Below are 22,126 nucleotides of genomic sequence, written 5' to 3' on the forward strand. Positions count from 1 at the left end.
ATCACACTATTTGATTATGGCTGTTTAAAGTTAAGTTCCACATTTAGCTATTCTAACAGTTATGCTTCTGTAGCAGATTGAGATATCAGGGAAATCCACCAGTGTTTCGGGTGAAGTACTCTTGGTATGTTGGTATCAAAATTAAATACAATACACATTGACACACTGTCAGCTAACATATCCTACCATAATGCTCCACCTATTCTGGCTCAAATTTTCAAAGCCATTTTGGACCTGACTAAACAGGACACTTAAAAGGCATGTTGTTGTACTGGTTTTTAATGCTGATATTGCAGCTCAAATTGACAGAACACAAGTCCAGTAATGCAAAGTTTCAAACGTAAACTTGACATTAATCCACTTGAAGCCAACACACACCTTCCTCGGGATCAATGCTTTAATTCAAATGAATGTGACCAGCTTAAACTCTAACAACACTAGAAATACTGCAACTTATTCATTTTACTCATGCAGGTTACTTATGTTGTATGACTATAAAACATATTTACATACACCAAAAAGTAAGTGAAAAATGGCCAACACCAGTGCATGCATAAGACACAGCAAACATCAAAAAAGTAGAAAAGTCATGAATGAGAATCAAAGTGAAAAGAGCATCCACAGTGATATTTGATTTATTTATTTTTTTTCTCAGTCTATTAAATGTTAAGTTTTTCAGCCCTTATTTTCCGGAAAAAAAAAAACTCAAAAAAACCAACACTTTTCATCTTGCGTTATGGGGACCCTTCACACTAACCTAAATAATAAGACACCATACTTTAAGGCTTTTAAAGATCCACAACACTGAAATTGAACCAAGTGCAGAGGAAGTGACTTTTGGCTTCCGTTTTATAGAAAATGAAAACAACAAAACAAAACAAACAGGGTTTCAACAACAGTCAAAGAGTATGGCTGCTGGTTAATTTGCCGAAGCCAGCTCACCACTGATGTCAGTCATGATGCTGTGTATCCAAAGGTCCCTGTCCTCCATCGTGGTGTCCACCAGGTAAACTGTCAACCTGCAAGCCCACAGCTCACCTTTAACCTCCGACATTTCCTGAACACTCTCCACCTGGGCTACGAGTGCTCGTTTCTCCACATGGTTTCTGAATAACATGGAAGCCTCCTCTGACCACTGCTGCTGTGCCACACCTGTATAATTAGACAAAATGACACTGATGTAAGCACGTAGTGATTGGTACGGTATTATGAGATACAAGACAGAAGCTGCCCCACGCTGTGTTATCAAGGTGAACAACTGACGAATCAATAACGAAAACATTTGTTCGCTGCAAAAAACATTTGTTAGTTAACTTTATGGAGATGCATCATTAAAATTAGTGTGAATGAGTGTGTAGTCAGCTAAGAACAATACAGACAAATTTAATAAATGACAAAACGCATGAAAGGCATGGAGGAACTTAAATTGCCCGACTCTCAAATTAAATTTTAAACATGCTGTCAAACAAATTTCGTTACCAAACGATCTGCATATACAATAACATTATTTCAACGCATATAAACAACCTGTAAAGCTGCAAGAGAATAAATTACCTGCCAACTGTGCAGCAATTCCCTGAAATGGCAGCTGTCTGAATTCCTCTATCAGAGGCCGGATGAGAGTGCTACGGACCAGCTCATGTTTACCATGGTCCAGCTCATAGACGGAAACCAACCCGTTGGCCAGAATCGCCTTCACCTGCACACGGTGCCAACTAGGGAGAGGCAAGCAGGAGTTACCAACCATTAGACAATAGCAACCTCTTATATTTACATTTTATTCAACATTTAATAATGACGGCCCAAAACAGAGTTGTCAAAGTACATCCTGACCTAACACATCAGTGAATTTAATGGGAACCCAGTATCATAAAGCATAACAGGTAATCTTGTGTCAGGAAACATTTTCTTCTATAAATGTAGAAGTGCAAAATACTCAAGATCAAATGACAATATGTAATATTTTGGGGCACTTTGAATTGAACTATCAAGTGTTGTCTTTGTCTCACTACAGACATGTTGCTATGACAACATAATCTGTGATGGAGGATAGTGACAAATTCGATTGGATGATCGGCACACCCTTTGCTGTCTACGAACCACGTTTTAGGTTTGCATCTGGTGCAACATAATAGTCACCTACTTCTTGTCTATTTTGGCAGCATACACCTCCCTTTTCTGGATCTGTGTGACGGTGTCGGTCTTTCCCGTCTGGTTGTAATGAAGCATCATCTCCCCCATCAAAACCACGAGCTTATGTAGGTCCTGCCATGGCTGTAGCACAAAGTAACCTGGGTGGCAGGTCACTGGCACAAACACATCCATATTCTGGCCAATCTGAAAATAAAGGAAGACGACATTTTCAGTTTTCCTGAAAATTTGTTCATATTTTGCTGTGAAATTCTACTTCTATTTCTGTAGGTACAGTTATTATCCCATCCACACTACACATCAAACACTAGATACAGCCAAGGCTATGGTCAAGTTCATGTCAGAATAAATAGTTTCAACAGTTATTCAACCACAAACTTAAACTACAAATTTACACTGCGTGGACATACATGTTGGTAAAATAACTTATAGTATAATACCAGCAGAGTTATGTTTAACTTTATATGCTTACAGCCTACAAACAGATATACAAAACAGAATAGCAGTTTATAGGAGTATCTCATATGTATATTTTTAGATATCTATTATTTTTTTTAGTGTCAATAAACTCCCCTAAAAGACAAAAAAATTAAATGAATTGAACACACTAGCTAATTTAGTTTATACTGTGTCTCAGAAGTGTAGTTCCTGGGAGGCAGAGGCTACTGCACATGCAGGGAACACAGCTGTGTCTCCTGCTACCCTCAGTCTGTCTCAGCATTTCTCTGTTGTGCGTGCTCTGCTAAATGCTCTAGCTAATATGGGTGGAGTTATGATGGTTTCTTCTTGTGCATCACACACATATTGACCAGACATTTTAAATTCTCAACAGCTTGAGATACGTAGCACAACTAAGTCAATGAAACAGTATAGAACTGCCTGTGATGCACAATGACCTGTGGAACAACTGTCCAGAGACTGTGAAAACGATCGACATTCTGATCATGAGGATGTTGTGTTCTATAGTTTCTAAGACAGCAATGGAGCTATATGCTACAGATAACACACATACACTCAACAAAAATATAAACACAACACTTTTGTTTTTGTTCCCATTTTTTTATGAGATGAACTCAAAGATCTAAAACTTTTTCCACATACACAATATCACCATTTCTCTCAAATATTGTTCACAAATCTGTCTAAATCTGTGACAGTGAGCACTTCTCCTTTGCTGAGATAATCCATCCCACCTCACAGGTGTGCCATATCAAGATGCTGATTAGACACCATGATTAGTGCACAGGTGTGCCTTAGACTGCCCACAATTAAAGGCCACTCTGAAAGGTGCAGTTTTGTTTTATTGGGGGGGGGTCTACTCCTCTTCAGTGGCTGTGCGAAGTTGCTGGATATTGGCGGGAACTGGTACACGCTGTTATATACGCCGATCCAGAGCATCCCAAACATGCTCAATGGGTGACATGTCTGGTGAGTATGCTGGCCATGCAAGAACTGGGACGTTTTCAGCTTCCAAGAATTATGTACAGATCCTTGCAACATGGGGCCGTGCATTATCCTGCTGCAACATGAGGTGATGTTCTTGGATGTATGGCACAACAATGGGCCTCAGGATCTCGTCACGGTATCTCTGTGCATTCAAAATGCCATCAATAAAATGTACCTGTGTTCTTCGTCCATACCAGATGCCTGCCCATACCATAACCCCACCGCCACCATGGGCCACTCCATCCACAACACTGACATCAGAAAACAGCTCACCCACATGACGCCACACACGCTGTCTGCCATCTGCCCTGAACAGTGTAAACCGGGATTCATCCGTGAAGAGAACACCTCTCCAACATGCCAGACGCCATCCAATGTGAGCATTTGTCCACTCAAGTCAGTTACGATGACGAACTGGAGTCAGGTGGAGACCCCGATGAGGACGACGAGCATGCAGATGAGCTTCCCTGAGACGGTTTCTGACAGTTTGTGCAGAAATTCTTTGGTTATGCAAACCCATTGTTTCAGCAGCTGTCCGAGTGGCTGGTCTCAGACCATCTTGGAGGTGAACATGCTGGATGTGGAGGTCCTGGGCTGGTGTGGTTACACGTGGTCTGCGGTTGTGAGGCTGGTTGGATGTACTGCCAAATTCTCTGAAACACCTTTGGAGATGGCTTATGGTAGAGAAACGAACATTCAATACACGAGGAACAGCTCTGGTTGACATTCCTGCTGTCAGCATGCCAATTGCACGCTCCCTCAAATCTTGTCACATCTGTGGCATTGTGCTGTGATAAAAGTGCACCTTTCAGAGTGGCCTTTAATTGTGGGCAGTCTAAGGCACACCTGTGCACTAATCATGGTGTCTAATCAGCATCTTGATATGGCACACCTGTGAGGTGGGATGGATTATCTCAGCAAAGGAGAAGTGCTCACTATCACAGATTTAGACAGATTTGTGAACAATATTTGAGAGAAATGGTGATATTGTGTATGTGGAAAAAGTTTTAGATCTTTGAGTTCATCTCATAAAAATTAGGAGCAAAAACAAAAGTGTTGCTTTTATAGTTGAGTGTAGTAAATGTTCGTAAGCAGTGGCAGCTGGTGAATTTTTCTCTTTGGGGGGCGCACTTAATTTACCAAACCAAATAGCAGAGTCGGCAACACCGGAATACAAGAATTGATGTAAATTATGTTCACAGCCATTTGATGTGCTATTACTATGCACCACTACGAGGGTACACCTAAGCACTACTGCTGAGTCAAATAGACAATTAAATGCATGTAAATGTTACCAGCTAGTGAATTTGAATTTATCTCCCCAGTGTTTGATATGAGTTGCTCCAGATGAGGTGTAATTGGTACACACAAACCCTTAAAATCTCCTTTTCTATAATTAAACAAATTAAGAATGTATAAATATGCAAATCTATTTTTTACTTCAAAAGTAAAAAAAGAGACAATTCATTTTTCCAGCTTCAAAGAGTGCCAAGTGCTTCTTCTGTCCAGCAAAATCTTTGGAACAACATATTGATATTTACATACTCAAACAAAAACAAATCCATACCTGTGAAACCAATAAACATTGGACATTTTGTTAAAAAAACAAAACCTAACTATAAGGCTTAAAGCAGACAGTGCTTCTGTGAGCTAACTTTTACATTAACAACCTTACATGTCAATGAGAAAACAGCAAATCTGCATATTTAAGATCAAAGCAATAAAAATGTGTCACTTTGCCTGAAAAAAAATACTGAAACCATTAGGCATTATACTATGTATAACTGTGCATGTGACAAATAAAACCCATCTTATCTTATCTTAGGCTTTGAGCCCAAAGTGCTTCTCTCAACTAACATTAAATATTTACAATGAAAATAAAGAAAAACAGTAATTCCTCAGATTTCAGAACATATGAAAATCAGCAGGCTTTCAGTCTAAAGTGCCACTTGTGTCAACTAACATTTCTATTTAAATTATTAAATGACAAAAAAGTAAATCCTCACATTTTAGAGATTAAAGTCAGCACCTCTACATCTGTGTTATTTTTTGTATGCAAGTTTTGCTCTTCTGTCTTTGAGACATGCACATTTCTCAGTGACTCTATGGTTAAAATCTGGGGTCAGAGGGAGATCAGAGCGATCAGAGGGAGATAGGCTGTCTCCCTCTGATCACTCAGCCTGCACCCCGCCGTCTCCTATTTCTTGTATTGAAGAGGAACGAACTGCGCATGTCAAAGTTATAACAAGAGTCAATGGGGAAAGATGAGTGCGCCCCGGACGTTTCTAATCTGACTTTTTATTACAAATTATACATTTTAGTAACTCTCTACAGGCTCTATTATCCATTTTGCTTGTTAAAAACATAGGATATACATGTAAATGTAATTTTAAAAACGTTTTATTAATGGAAGGGCTGTGACTCTACATCAGGGGTCACCAACTATATTTGCCAGAGGGCCAGAATTTTACCGGATAGTCACTTTGGGGGCCGGACCCTCAAACAAAAATTAAATAAAAATCGAATTTTGGCATAACATTATTATTTGATGTTTATTTTTTATATTTTTTCCATTTCATTACAAAACTGAGGCCATTTTTAGCCTTTATGAGTCAGTGCTCCTATCACCTGTACCACAGTCAACCACTAGGAGTGATAGAGATATTTTGCCTCATCTCAAGTCAACTTTATTCACAGAGCACTTGAAAAAGAAACACCGCAGAAGTGACAGGAAAGGGCCTCTTAACACGGGTAAAATGGCACTCTCTAAGGCCACGAAACGAAAAGTTGATGTGGAAAACAGATCCTTTAATAATGACTGGACTGACTGCTTTAATAGTGTGGACCACATGATATTTTCTCTTTGATCCTCACAATTTTGGAATCCAGTCGCGGGCCGGATTGGACGGTTCGGCGGGCCGGATTCGGCCCGCGGGCCGCCAGTTGATGATCACTGCTCTACATGATGTGAGACAGAGGGGGGCGGCGCCCTAGCGCCCTCTATTGACCAGCCACCCCTGTTTGTAAGACTGACTCATCAATAATTTTTATCTTTCATGAGGAAAAAACCCAATCAAAGCTAGCCTTCAACGTTTTGACAGTAGACACATTGAATGCACAGATGTTGTGAAACTTGTTGTTAGAGATAAACAAAACGCAAAATTCTGGTGTGGATCGGATCAACATGAAGATATTACACTTACATCTACTTTCCTAACATGCTAAGCAACTCCCTACAGAATGTTTGTTCACCCACCTGAGGGAGCTCCAGTGGAGGCGGCATCGGAAGTGGCCGCATCCCAGTTTTGGCGTTTGCATCCTCTTCTTTTGTGTCACATGGCTGGGCTGAGGCTTTGACTGTCGGGTTTGGGACAGGGTTGTTCAGAGTCAACTGCTCCATTAGAGCACAGAGACCTAAAAATGTGAAAAGCAAAGCTACATGCAAAGCACTCTCAAACCTGAGATTTAACAATTTAATCTCATTTTCACTTCTCATTTTAAAATAATATTGAAATCAATGTCTTTAATTACAAATCCAAAACATAATAATAATAATAATAAGAGCAGTTGTGAGAACAAAAAACAAACAGACTGTTGGTGGGAACTGTCTCAGACCCAGAATGAATTTGGTTTTTGATGTGCAGCATTACCTGTGCCCCCACTGCTGAATTTACGCAACAACTGAGAGCGGTCGAGCTGATGGTTGATGCTCATGTGTAGCTCCTGACTGTCAACGCCGATGAACAGGTACATGTAGACCAACTTATCCCCTTTGTGCTCATCTAATTTCACAATCTAAAATGAGGGAAATAGGGTAGAAGAAACAGAAGACATACACAAAATATACAAAGTTTGACACTTTAAGATCAGTGAAAGCGACTGCTTTACACAGTTGCACCAAGGAGCTAACTGATACCCAACTGAATCCTCTGACTATAAGGTTTTGTAACTTGTGAAAGTCTTTACACTTGTTAATTCCTCCTACATCTAACATGGTGACTGTAAGAACCAACTTGCGGCCTAATATATCCCAGACTCTGCGATATCCTGTTATGCGATAATCAACACTGATTGCACTTGGTCTCTCATATTCACTTCATTTGTAAAATGGTCCCAATGTTTTGGCACCTCAATGTAGACACAAAAGTTTATTGGGCAGTTCTCCTACAAAATCTTATTTGTTATGCCCATATAATCAGCATCGTTCTCATACCAACAACAGCTATTACCTTCATTTTACAGTCTTCAGAGCCTAAGGTAGCTTCCTTCAACCACAGAACGGCCTCTTGGCTCCAGTCTCCCTCTGGAACGGTGAGTTCAGCCAGGCGACATTTAATTGCCTGAGGAGAACATAACCTTTACTAGTGGTACAAACAACTGCCATATCTGGTAACCAGTTTTAGACAGACTGGCAAAATTAGCTGACCTACAAGCCAATTACAGACATGTTTCACAAGACAGCAATTCATATTTGCAGTGTAGCAAAAACCCTCAACATCCTTAAACTTCATTTACACGTCTCCTGAAGTTTGTTGGACTTCTCTGTATTTTTGAAAAAGGGTCAGAAAGTAACTCAGCCTTGAAACACGACAGACAAAATTTTCAAATCACTCTTAAGTGCAAAGGACGCTACACCAGTTATTGGATTGATTGGAGGTAAAGGGGTGTCTACTGCTAAATCCAACCACATACACCCAGAAATAACTGACCTGTGGCGGAATGAGCATGAAGTCTTTCAGAAAAAGTGGGGGGATCTCTCGGAGATCAGTGACTTCTACAGTTGCTGGGACACCAAAGTCCATGAAGACAATCTCCATCACTCTGCTGTCATGCATGCTGGTGATCTGGAAAAAAAAAAAACATTAAAATATGAGTGGACATCAAAGAAATCAACCTAAAACTGTCTGGTCCCAATGTCTTCATGAATAAAATAACATAAGCTTTAACTATTTAAGCTTTCAAAGGAAAGGATTTTTTACGATCCTGTTCATACCTCCACTCTGGCCCACTTTTCTTTATAGCGAGCTAGACAGAACTTGCCGCTGAAGGGTCTGGCCACCAGGTAATCAGACGTCATCTAATCGGAATAATCACAAACACAATTACAAAGAGCTCTTTCTGTTTCAGTAAGGATAATTGGAGTTGTGTAGAACAAGAAATACAGAAGTTGTAGGAAACACTATGTGAAAAGGACAGACATAAAATAAACACTAGGGAACACATGTGGGCTGTGCTACAAAACAAGATTAATGGGTTAGCGAGGTATGCTAAGTTTAAAGCCAGAGTTTTCATTGTCACAAACATGGCACTCTTTTAGCCTGCCAGATTGTCATGGTAACTTGTGTTGCACAGCTAACCGGCTCTGAAAGAGGTGAGGTTGGCAGTTTTGGATTTAAAACGGCTATAAGAAGTGTCTCCCTCTACCAATTAATTTCGTGATGATTCCATTCGAGCAAGAATGATTCTCAGCTAAGGGAACATGTTATATCTGCAAAACCGTTGAGCTGTATATTCGGGGGAGCATGAGGGAAGTCCTGCTGTTACAATAGCATACACAGAAATCCAAATGCATTCAATCCATAAATATGTTTGGTTATGTTTGGTCCTAAATAACCGCCAAGTCCATTTTACATGCCTGATATTGTAGCTAATGGAACACAGATTTAAAAAATGAATAAGTTTATTGGTGCTTATTATTGAGAATATTCAATGTAAAACATTAATTATGCCAAAAACCACGTGATAGTCTTCATTGTAGAACAGTGTCAGACTGAAATGGATTTCTTTAATATCATATTTAAATGAAAGTTTTAAGCAGCTCTAATGTGCAGCCGTCACATTGGAAATATGCGTTTGCATTAATGAATATATTAACACACAATTAACAGTTTTCTACTAGCGTTCTTCTCTTGGATTTGCAGCAGCAGCAGCACTGTAAATAAAAATAACATTCTGTGTGGGAGTCTGAAGCAGAAAGCCTGGTTCAGCAAAGACAGCTGATAACTACCGGTATGACCTGTAATCTCTGACTTGTAGGTTTTATTGAGCTGGCTTATACAAAGAACACCTGGCTATGACAAACTTGCCTTGTGGTACAACCCTCAGAGCATCACCTGTTACAGCATGAACTTGGGAAGGGTTAAAGTCAAACCCCTAGTGGTCACTAACACCAGAAGAAAATCCTTGAATACAAGCATCGATCACCCTCACCAAATCTAAATTCTATTTTTTAGATACAGTTAATCACATCAATATGGCCTCAAATACCAAAAATGTATTTGGGAGCCAAATCACTGAGTGCTTTCAAGTAGAATTTTGATGATGATGATTCTGTGCTACACAGGGGGTCAATTTATTTATGCAAGTACTGGAGTTCAGCTTACAATGTGGGCGTTGGAAATGAGAAATTACTTAATTTTCATGAAGCTGCAGCAACCCAGCCAGGGATGTCAGCCAGCAGATGCTTTTCATCAGTTAGACATCACTGATAAAAGCATCGACACATCTTGTATTCCATACATAATCTTTGTAAAACTTAACAAGTTCCGCAATACTGTAAAAGATCAGGTAAAATGATTTATTCTGACCAAGTAATTAGAAAAGTTTGTCAATCAAAAAAAAAAGTCTGACATTTTGTTCATAAAATTGCTTAGATTTCTCGAAATCCAAGCTTTCCTCCTGCCCAGGTCCCCCTCTATCCTCCAGCAGGTTGTTTCAGAAGCTATTTACAGAATGTCTGCATTATTCATGACCACCTATTTTAAACTGGTGGGCGAATCAGCAGTAATACCTCCAGGCAATACTAAATAATGAATAATCCAAATTTTCTTATACTGCATTTCACTGCAAGAACAGGTAACACCTGCAGGAAGAAGATCATTTATAAAAGGTTAATTCTGAATGGAAAGGGCAAGAACCTGCTGTGGCATTAAACAGCATTTAGCAGATTGTTAAGACTGTCTTTAAGTTATTAAACAAAGAGACAATAATTGGAAGTTGCTCATTTAACTTTATCAACACTTGGTCAAAACGGAGGGAAGACCATCTTAAAAAAATTAAGCTGATATAAATTTTCATTTTCTAATAGCCTTTGTAAAAACTGTAACTGAACTAACAGTCTATTTCCAATATTTTGCTCTGTAATGCAGACTGACCACAGAAGTGATACATTCACACAGTGTAGCACTGGGCAAGGGTGGGCTTATGCTAAACCTTCTTAGCATACTTGATTTGACTTTCTAGTTTCATGTACCAAAGAGTATCAGCTCAAAAGCACATACTAACGGGGTGGGAAATTTAAAAAACAAAAAAAACAAAAAAAACTTAGAAAGACAGAGGAGATGGGATTTAGACATTTTGCAGCACATACACGGGACTCTACCTTTAGTCTAATCCATTCAAAAGTAAACATTTGTATTGTTTTCCTCTAATCTAGCACTTAAATGCTGGGGCAAATGGACACTTTCATGTAGTCTGAGGTTTTGTCTACCTGGGAGATGAAGTAGACCTCTGTTTGCTCCAGTAACTTTTTCAGGCGTGCATTTCCCCGGGAAGGCAGCTGGCAGTACATGATGCCATCTGCACACACATTTGTGACACTCGCATCCTTATAGGTAACATTCACCTACAATAGGAAGACTAATGTTAGATCATGGTAGGAGAGCTGATAAAACAAACTATGCACCACTGAGGGCTGACAAAATTGCTGCAATGCTTCCAACTGAAAAAAAAACAACTTATCAAGTTCTCATGGCACACATACTACTATAGCTAGCACAGAATAGGACAGACTAATATAACAACAGTACACCAGCACCACTCAGTGGTAGCGCTCAGTTTTGATGTCAAAAGAAAAATGTAAATATCTATTCCAATCCCCTAACTGCCACCTGATTGTCTGAGCACAGAAAAATGTTTTCCCCTAACATTCAGCTCGTCATGATGCAATGTAAACATACAGTCAGAGGGTTGTTCATGGTCTTGTCCTGCAGAGCCTTCAGGCAGGTGGAGTTGATGTTAATGTCTTCCTCTTCTGAAGTATCATAAAGTACTGCCACAGGCATTTCATTCTGTTCACATGACTTCAATGTTTCCATCAGCAGAATCTTTCCAACTGCCACCGTATCCAGGGAGGACAACACTGACGGATGGGAACTGAATGCCTCTAAGCCTGACAGGAGGAAGATATGAAGTATGAGAAAAACGGGAAGATATGGGGGTAAACATTCAGGGATAACAGTGACTGCAGTTTGTGCTGTTTTGTTGATCTACCATATATGTATACTAACAAACATATTCGGTGACTGGCTGCAACAAAACCATACGGAAAGCTAAAGAGCTCTTGAACACAGAAACAGTGGCAAAGTAAAACAAAAATGCGACAAACATAATTGTTTGTTTATGATTATATCCATGTGCAGCTGTAGCAGTAGCTGCATAAAAACACTGTCACCTAAACAGTTTTTACATACCTGCAAGCCTAACATTAGTAGCTTGGAAGGGTAGAGAGAGGAAGTCCTGGTGAAGATTCAGTAGATTAGTCCTACTAGTTTCCACAGACAAGCCATAGTCCATGTAGTACACCTGGCAGACAGGCAAAAGAACTTTGTTTGTGCAAATAATTACTTTTTGTAGCTACATCATGTCTTTCGCCACTAAACACTAAATTTTCATAAGCTGTGTTACAGGAAAGAAAGGGGACTCCTCCAAAGTTTACATTCTGACCTAAATAAATCCTCAAAAGCTAAAATAAAAACAAACTTTCCAAGGTGTTTGTGTAAAAATGTGGAGGCAGTAAATCAAATAGCACAAAATATTTCTAAAATAACAACAAAATGCCAACAAACTAAAGAAGTTACCTTGACCTTGTTGGAGTCAATGACCTCCATAACCTGTGCTCTGGCCAGATCATCTCCATCCTCTCCTCTGACTGCTACCAGCTGACCCACAGTGGGGTTTGACACAGGATGCTGCATGCAGCTTTGGCTGTAGAACGAGGTCATGGCATCCTCCATGGCCTCATGTAGGTGTGAGTAGTTCACTCCTACATACCTGAACAGAGGCGATTTTTTTTTTTAAATTACGCACAATGGGCTTCAAACAACAGAATCCTGGACAATGCTTTTACAAAGCAAAAAGAAAAAATATCCATTACAAATGGCAAGAACTATTCCAGCTGCTTAAATTTCCCTTTTGTTTATTCAAGTTTGCATCAAAATTAAGCTGCTTAAGATGCTGGAACTATTCTGCACAAACCAGTAAGCCGACATTTATCTGTTTATCTGTTTTTATTTATCTGTTTTTATTTCTGTGTACAGCACTTTGACAGAAAGTGCTTTATAAATAAAGTTATTATTATTAGTATTATTACGTGTTGGGAATTGTGGAGAAATACTAAACAATGTTTATGTAACATAACATTATCTGGATTATTAGTGAAAACTTTTTAATTATTATGACAGTCCAAATCTGTAATTGCAGCCGACTGTACTTTTGACATTTATGCTACCTGGTTCTTGCAAAAAACAAACAAACAAACAAAAAAAAAATGTAAAAAAATCTAGACCAGTGATTTTGCTTTTGAGGTAGAAAACGCTGTCTTTTTATCAGGAATATAAAAAATAATTTGTTTTGTCTTTATCATTTTGAGTTAGTGTATAGACAAAAATAAACATTTTAACTATGTAAAATGAACTCAACAGAAATTGTGTAAAATTGAAGAGGTCAGAACAGCATTTATTTTTAACTTGCTCGAAACAATTTGCTAAAAAGAGCAAAATGACTAAAACTGGAACTGAGGCAAAAAGGGGATACTGAATTGCTCAAACCGTCACATTTCTAGAAGTCTGTGTTTTGACTCAACAGTCTAGTTGCTTGCACGCCTTCTTATAATTTTAATTTTGATGCACATGCAGTAAAACAAGCATTACCAGGTCAGTTTCATGTCCTTGACTATGTGAGTGAATTTGCATCGTCTCATGGAGAGCTCAGAGGAGTAAGAAAAGGAGGCAAAATCCCCACTTAGAATTGGGTTTTGAGAGACACTGCTAGTCTTATGTTTTTATTTTGGATCAACTTATTTGACACCCCAGTAGGCTTGGGCGGTATCCAAATTCTGATACCGTCAAACTTCCTTCACATTTTACCGGGGTATACGGTATTACCGTGACTATTACGGTTACTGGCTTGTGCCTTCACGTTCGGAAATTGAATACTCGCAGCAGTGAGTGGGTGGTTGATTCGGAGATGCGTCCTTAGGTTAGAGGTGTTTCCATCTCTCGCGATCACCTTTTAATTGTAGAATTTACAAATAGCTTCATCAGTATTTACTGGCTCTCCTTTCTCGTTTGCCTGGAACCCGAAATACTCCCAAACTGCAGAAGCTGTGTTCTTTTGTTGACACCAAGTCACTCCGTGCAGGATCTGCCATGCCCCCCCTCTCCTCCGCGCTGTCACGTGACGACATCACGTTCATAAACTTTATGGAAAGTCTCCAAAAGTAGGATAAAACATAACTGTTGGAGTAAAACTGAAAACTCAACCACACATAAGTGCTACTGGACATAGAATCAATTTTAGGCATTAAATGACTTCTATTTAATCCTTATGTTAACCTTTCCTGCTCAGCTCCGACCGTGGTCAGGAAGCCCAGGGGAGGACAGTTCTCCAGGGCCGAAGTTACTGTTGTTACTTCAGGGTTAACCCTCTTCACTTCCTCAGCAGTCGTAGAAGGCAAAGACACAGGAGCCCGGCCTTATTGAAGAATACTGCAGCCTTTATTGTAAATCAACAGCGGCTGAACCATACAGTCGCGCTAACCCAGCAGCTACACACTTCTTCTCTCTTCCTCCCCGAACCGACTACTGCAGTCTTCCTCGCTCGCGCTGCATTCAGGGTCACTCGGACATCTCGCTCTCCCCCTCTCTCACACACACACACGCTGCTCTCTGTCCATCTCTCATAACGGAGCCACACACTCTCATAACACTTATCTCCTGTATAAGAGCACTGCATTTTTTTCATGACGGTATTGGAACTGATGCCGCTGCTATTTTTAAACACCGGCAGTATACGGTATTACCGTAATACCGCCCAAGCCTACACCCCAGGTCGCCTTTATTGGTTCAAAAGGTTTACTGTAGGCAGGAAAAAGCTTTTTGGTTTCCTATGTGATCACCCATATCACTCTCAAATGACTTTGCCATAAAAAACATTCTTGAAAGTTTTTCATTGGCAAGTGAACCGTTTTGTGTATCTGTATTCAAAATAACAATACTCTTAGATTCAATTACAATTTTAAGTACACCAACGCCTTAATGAATAAAGTGTGTCCTACCTTACAGTGACAGCATTGCTGCTCTTGGCCTCAGTAACCAGCACAGAGGGGTACTGCTCTGAGGGAACAACCAGACAAGGGGGAACCACAGGACTCAGTACTTCCAAACCACTAGGGAGGGGGTGGTCGCTGCACTGCTGGTTGTCTTGGTCGTCTGTGGATTCCATGACTGCTCTGCTGGAGTTATACAGGATGGCCTGACCATACAACAGCAGAGCATCAACAAACACATTAAGACAAACAAGCAACCAACAAATTAACAGGAAGGGTGACCTTGAGCTACCTGAAATTTTAAAAGTGACACTAAAAATGTAATCATTCGTACAAAACTGATCTTTCTTTTCCCAGACTAATAACCATTCCAGTTTATCATCTATCTGAAAGGTTTACTTCTTACCCTTAAAAGTGTCACGTGTAAGGATAAGAGAAATAATCCTCAAAGGCAACTTTTTTTAGACTTACTTAACTTTTAAATGTTTCTAGCTTTATCACACACTGCTAAGACTTTCTCTTACCCTGTTCTTGTCATGTGGCGAGGGGTGCTCCACAGTGCATATATCAAGCAACTGAAACAAGTTGTCGAGAACATGCTCAGGGAACGGCATCTTGTATGTGTCCATAAAAAGCTTCGGCAAAGCATGTGCCCACAGACCACTGCTGTACTTGGACAAAAGCTCCTCTATTTTTTGCCGCACCTCAGCTGAGATAGTGGCAGCAGAAGTTTTTAACTGAGGAGAAGTGGGAGAATTCAATGACGGGCTGAATGCAACCTTCAATAGAGGTAAAATGTCATGGCCAGATTTAGAATCTGCTGCAGACGGAATGCTCGATGCAATGTTAGTCCAAGTAGGGGCTAAGGAGTGAGGGCTTCTGTTGTGTTTGAGGGTATCTGTAAGCAAATCGTGATAATCTCCACGACCACCGTCGTCACTGAATGGGGGACTGGTACGAGGGGACAGTCGGGGAGCAAGAGCTGGGTTGTGGGCAGGGCTTCGTAATGTGACCGGGTACAACGCCTTGCCTGAAGTGGCAGCAGCAGGCTGTGGAGGAAAAACATTTGGCTTAGCAAGGGGTTCTTTCAGGAATAATCTGGGTTTGGGAACAGGAGGAAGATTGGGAGGTGTAGCAATCTGTTCAGGTTTTGAGGAACACGAAGAAATGGGTACGATGACAGTGCTTGAATTGATTGGGGATGCTGCTGGGGAGCTGGTGCTCTTTACAGAGACTGTAGGGGGCTTCAGCAAAGGAGGGTAGATTAGGCGGTCGGCTCGGTTGGAAGAAGGAGGTTTCTCCACCTGTAGAGGCCAGATGAGCAATTGAGATTTGAAGTATGAATTAAAGCTTTTAAACATACAAGTAAACACACTCATTACGATTAAAAAACAGATTTATCAAAATAATTTTGAATTTTTTTTTTTGTTACTGACATATATCTCCAAACAATAAATGTTCCCTAATGGCAAGATACAGTGTTTGACTCAAAAGGGATTACAGTAAAGTACAGAAAAGAAAAAAAGAATACTCTCATTGACACCAAATGAACTGTCATTGATGTAATTTGTAGATGAAGATCAAAAGCTAGTAGATGTATGTATTTTTTGCACATAAAGCTACTAACTCACCTGACAGATGTGTGTCCACTTCTCTACATCTATGAGCACCTGAGGATGAAGCTTCTGTTTGAACATTTGACTGTACAACTCTGGCATTTTTGACATCCACATTCCACTGTAGGACTTCTCCAGGAGCTGAGTGATTCTTCTCTGCACTAGCGAAACATCATATAGGCTATTCTGTATGGAGAGATTCAACATGACTAATCACTCGCGTTGCATTGCCAGAAAATGTCGATTATGTTGCACCTTCGAGCATGCCTCTGCTGGAAAAGTTACTTCTTATCATTCATAGCTAAAGGAAACACTTATCGTGACTTAATTGTGGTGTGACAGTGTAAAAGTTAATTCCTTGTGAATGTCATCACGTATAAACAGTCTTGATCTTCTGCATTGCACTGTATAATAGGAACATAATCTGGACAAAATACATAGTAAGCACAGAGAAGGTTTTTTTGTACCTGTGGTTGGCTGGGTTTGAGAACTTGTTCAGGAGGCACATCTGAAAAAAAAAAATACAAAAGGAGAAGAAGCTTGGCAATAAAACAGTTGACCAGACCAGAAGGATCATTAAATTTTTAAAAAAAACAAACAAACATCAGTTTTGACTTGCCTTTGCTCATTTTTCAGGAATTATTTTTTCATCTTTAATATTTCAATATCGTCTCTCTATTCTAGGTTTTAATTTTGTCTATTATTGTCAAACATATGGTGCCTTCTGGGCTACAAACGTGCAATATATTATAAATACATTTAACATTTAAAACATTTAACGTTTTTGGCCTTATAAAGCTCAGTTCATTTCTGATCATTTCATTACTGTGTCATTCCAAGTCTGTCAGCTGACAAAAGCCTCATTTCATTGAGACGCTATTTATCTACTCCGTATTTACTCTGGATGTTTACAAACATCGACTGAAGGCCATTGTGCATCTCAATACTGGAGTGAAATATTCTGATTCTGTGCTTCCTGACTCACACTAATCATAATTTTGGCTTCAAATCAACAGCAGATTTCTTTTGTCTTTTTACAGAACTATATTTTCAAGTCTGATTTAAAAGACTCATTGGACAATCTGTATTAAATGGCACATTAGAATCACTCTACAATAAAATACTCAGAAAATCAGAAAACTCAAATATATTCAAACTCCAAGGCAATACTTGAAAAACTGTAACATCAGTCAGGGCCTACCTTTTGAATTCTTGTTGTTTGCCAAACTCTTCTCTTCCCTGTTGGCAACATTGCAGTCTTTACACATACTGTGCTTTTCACAGCAGAAAGCTGTCATTCAATGCACAAATCCTGCTCCAGTTCAATAATAAAGGCACAAAAAATTCATTCAATCCAATCAACAATTGCCAAACCATTTTGTTCTGCTTTATATAAGACTATTTTCAGAAAATAGACATTTCCAAACCCATCTTTAAACCTAAACAGTTTTGAGAGTAGTGGGCAGGACTCTGAAATTAAAACACAACTCTTAATACTTTAAAACAACTACCCCTAACCAGCATTTCAGCTTTTAAGACTATAAAAATGCTTTTGGCATAACTTACATACGTGGTGAAAATTCATACACCCAAAATGTATAATTGTCTGAAATGATTCAGGTCTTTGGCTCGAGCGTAGCTTCTTTTGTCCATGTGTTTACCTGTTGGGTATGACATTCTGTTTTACAGTTCCTTGAGAAGTTCGTTGTCTGTGTTCTAGAGGGGTGATGGAGCTTAACTTTTTGTCCAATTGCCTACAGTGTGGGAAGAACACATGCAAAAAAAGCATTTATTTGTTTTCTGAAATCACTAAAGAAAAAAAATTCCTCCCTAGTAACAGAAACAGTCAATTAGAGAGAAACACTCTTGCTTAGATTTACTGATTGACTGGGGTAGTTTTCTCATAGAATGAACAAACTCCACATGCAGCTACTGCTATACTTTTAGGGCAAATACTACAATGCTGATGTTGTCTACCTGTAGTCACCAGAGGCACTGAAGCCTCTGTAACCACCATGGGTCTGAGAACGGTTTGATGGCCAGTTTGAAGGAATACCAGGTGATGGCTGGCGAAGAGATGACCTTGGAGTCACTAAAGGCATAGAAAGAGGGATCACAGATTATGCAAAAGTGAAGAAAAGCAAGATTTGATGAACAATGAGGGATGGCAAGGAAGACCTTCATGGCTGAACCTTTAATTTCTTTCATAAACAGCTATATACTATTCAACTGTGACGAACATTCCTGAAAATGTATCTCATTATTTCAAAGGCCTTTGCAAAGACAGAGCTGTGATTTCAGAGACAAATTTCTGCTAAGTATCTCCTACCATTGAGCATGTAGGGGTTGGAAGCTTTAAATCTCATCCTGCAGTTGACAACTTTGGAGGGACCACTTTTCTTGGAGTTTTTCTGACGAGCCACCAGCTCGGCAATGTGGGCTGTCTCTTGACACACTGTGGCAAAGCACTTCAACTATGGAACAGATTTATGGATACACTTATGGACACACGAATTGCCATGTAAACGTTGAACACTGCTTAATTTACGTGTCCACTAGATCCGGCAATTTTCCGCATCGCATTCATTGTCTATGTGAAGCGTACCGTGTTGCATGCGGGTCCGGTTGCAATCCTGTGAGTCTCCCCAGAACTAGAACGAGGACAGACTCAGCTACTGCACAGCAGCCTCAAATGTTTTCAGAAATACTTTTTGCTGAACTGTTTGCGTAATAAAAGAAAAAGTTTGCAGCTGAGCCAATATGTTGGTCCAGCTTGAAATCCGGGAGCAGACAGCTCCTGAGTCAATGCATTTGTCCAATCAGGGGCAGGCAAGATAGTTCAAGAAGAAGGTCAGCAGGAGCTGAAAATCGGCTTCTGGCCTCATGCCCACCAAGTGGGCGATTTTCATACGTGGTGCGTTTACATGTGGGAAAAACGCATCTAGTGGAAACGTGGCATTAGGCTACATATTCTGAACCATAAATAAACAATTTTGAGTTTTTCAGTTCTGTGTACATGCCAGCTAATCAAAGACCGCAGATCCTTTGTGTGCATAATCACACCAAGTCAAACTAAGGTCACCAACAAAACCAGCACTCACCTCACCCATGCGGTACTCCAGGCGCACCACAGAAGGAATGCTTCTGAGATAGTCCTCCAGCTTTGAGAAGCCCAGCTTCTTCAGTGGGATTGCCTCTCCACACAGAGACCGGTACTCTGACTGGAGGTTGTTGATAGACACTCCGTTCTTACTTGACTGGAGTACAGACCTCAACATTTTTTTAATGGATTCACTGTCTGCCATCTTGGTAAACAGAAACTAAAAAAGAAAAAAAAACTGCTGTATGTACATTTTTGACCCAGCAGGTTTTGTCATATTTCTGGAAGAAGTACAATATATGCCTGAAAGAACCAAAGTGCATTAGTGGTATTTCTTCAAAGGTCACATGTGCTCAATGACACCATCATCAAAAGTGATCAGTGTCATTGCAAATTCAAGGCTGCTATATTTGAATCATGGTCATGTCTGGTTCATTTAGAACCACATGTCACCTTAGAGTAATTTTAAGTCACCAATAGGCAACATAAAGACTACCAGAACCGAACATAGGTAATTCCAAAACATAACCGAACAAACGCTGCGACTGACATATCTGATCATGAAAAATATGACTTTTCAGTACTAATCTAACAAAATCTCTAGCGTTTGTGGTCACTTCGTATAAACCAACTCTAAATTTAAGGTATGGACAGTAGAACTTGCCTTGTTCTTAATGGTTTGTCTTAAGGCAAGTCAGCACAACAAACCGTGTGGGTCAAACTCGTTACGTTTGTGTGGCAGGGTTGCGTTTTCAGGTTACATTTCAGGTTCTCAAACAACAAATTCATAAATTTAGAGAGAAACACATCACCCAAGAGAGGTGAGATTGGTAGTTACCTGTGGGGAAGGCTAACTCCGGTGCTTCAAATTTAGGTGGTTATCGTAGCCTGAAACGACGGTGAAATCTGGCGAGACTAAAATGTCCTATCGTTCATTACACGCCTTCTTAGAAAGAGGTGGGCTAACGCTAACTGGTTAAACGGCTAGCTCCAAGGCGTTTCATTAGCGGTGAAATAACGTTTACTCCGGCGGTCTACCTTTGACCTTTAATATATCAGTCAAATTTATATGCGCCTACGCAACTACAGTAGCTCAATTTTAACGATGTATGTACAGGTTTTTAAAATGTTTTTATTACCTGTGTAGTTTTAGCTAGTTAGCCAAACTGCCGTTGGTTTTTTTCTGTCGACGCATTCAAAGTCATGTCCGCGTCCACGCCCACAAGTTCAACAGGACCCCGTAAGGCCCGGAAGTTTTGTTTGTTTGTTTCAGCCTTATTTTAGTATTATTCTAGTTTCATGTATTAATCGAATAAACTTTTTACTAGTTATTGCATTTTTTTCGTTGCTAACTTGTCAATCCTGTGTGAAACAGACTGAGCTACGTTTCGAAAAGATACTGCTTTAAGTACTGTCGGAAATATTAGTTTCACAGTTAACTACGTCATATGCACAATTTAGTGATATTTGCAATTACATAATCTGACAAATCACTTGCGACCAGTCCAGTAGAGTGCCTGTATAACCAGAGTGGCGACAACTGGGGATTTGACGCCATTTTGTTTCCATTCACTCAATATGGGACGCGCAGCGCGAGGTGCACATTCACGAAAACTAGCTACTTCTGGATTGCTTACTGATTTCAAGACATGTTTTGGACAAAATATTTTACTGGCTTGTTTTGTCTGGATGTCCAAGGTTGGATTATGGCCGTTTTTTTGGAATATTTTCATCTGCGACTAGTTTTGAGCCTTCAAATGTGAGTTGTGCTGTTTACGTTATTTGCTGTTTGTTGGACACATGTGTTTATATTACCCGCTGTGGTAACCACATCTGAAAGTGGTTTATACCGGCGGATTCATGACAATCTAAGCTTTCCATGGGTGTATAATGTTTCTATCGTCGAGTTTGCAGCTTCGGTCAATTTAGCAAAATACGTTTGCACATACCGCCGCTGAAGTTTAACGGGGTAACCGTATTTCATGCATCTCCATGCATGAAAATGTTCAAAGTCAAAATAACCACATCTGCCTAAAATCACATCAAACTTTTCTATCTGTCATTCACCCATACATCATAACATGAAATTACATACATGGGACTGACCTGGCACAAAAACCATGATAAAGTCGGTTTCCATCCCACTCTCCGGACTTTATTTTCCCATAGTTTCCTTCTTTCAGGATCACTGGGAAACCGACACATGTGGGCTCCCTTCTCTGACCGATTTGTGCACCCAAAGGCACAACAGCCCGTCATTTTGCTGGTATTTAGGGAGCGAAAAAAGACCTAGAATTACACTCTGCGGTGTAAACAGCGTTAAAAGGAAAACTCGGCGTTCATGAATTGGAAACAAAATGGCGCCTATACATCACGTGACCAAATTTTTTTGGACCCGTCATGTCGCCACTCTGGTTATACAGGCACTCTACTGTCCAGGGTGTCTCCTGCCTTCGCCCGAGTCAGCTGGGATAGGCTCCAGCACCC

The 22,126-nt window shown here is 40.0% G+C and overlaps 1 protein-coding gene across 1 annotated transcript; it reads right to left on the minus strand.

Annotated features, from left to right (window-relative positions):
* Positions 1-302: 302 nt before the first annotated feature.
* On the minus strand, positions 303-19,850 carry LOC110961582 (tudor domain-containing protein 7A-like). The gene is given in 21 exon segments (XM_051945271.1): positions 303-1,152; positions 1,555-1,715; positions 2,144-2,337; positions 6,854-7,011; positions 7,203-7,392; positions 7,827-7,937; positions 8,307-8,441; positions 8,591-8,674; positions 11,087-11,221; positions 11,556-11,767; positions 12,069-12,180; positions 12,456-12,648; positions 14,933-15,129; positions 15,448-16,227; positions 16,555-16,725; positions 17,007-17,047; positions 17,741-17,778; positions 18,201-18,293; positions 18,517-18,631; positions 18,869-19,013; positions 19,641-19,850. Coding segments are annotated over 21 exon segments (3,702 nt in total). The 5' UTR covers positions 19,845-19,850; the 3' UTR covers positions 303-919.
* Positions 19,851-22,126: the final 2,276 nt, after the last annotated feature.

This window comes from Acanthochromis polyacanthus, chromosome 3 (genome assembly GCF_021347895.1).
Source record: "Acanthochromis polyacanthus isolate Apoly-LR-REF ecotype Palm Island chromosome 3, KAUST_Apoly_ChrSc, whole genome shotgun sequence".
NCBI classification, from domain to species: Eukaryota; Metazoa; Chordata; class Actinopteri; family Pomacentridae; genus Acanthochromis; species Acanthochromis polyacanthus.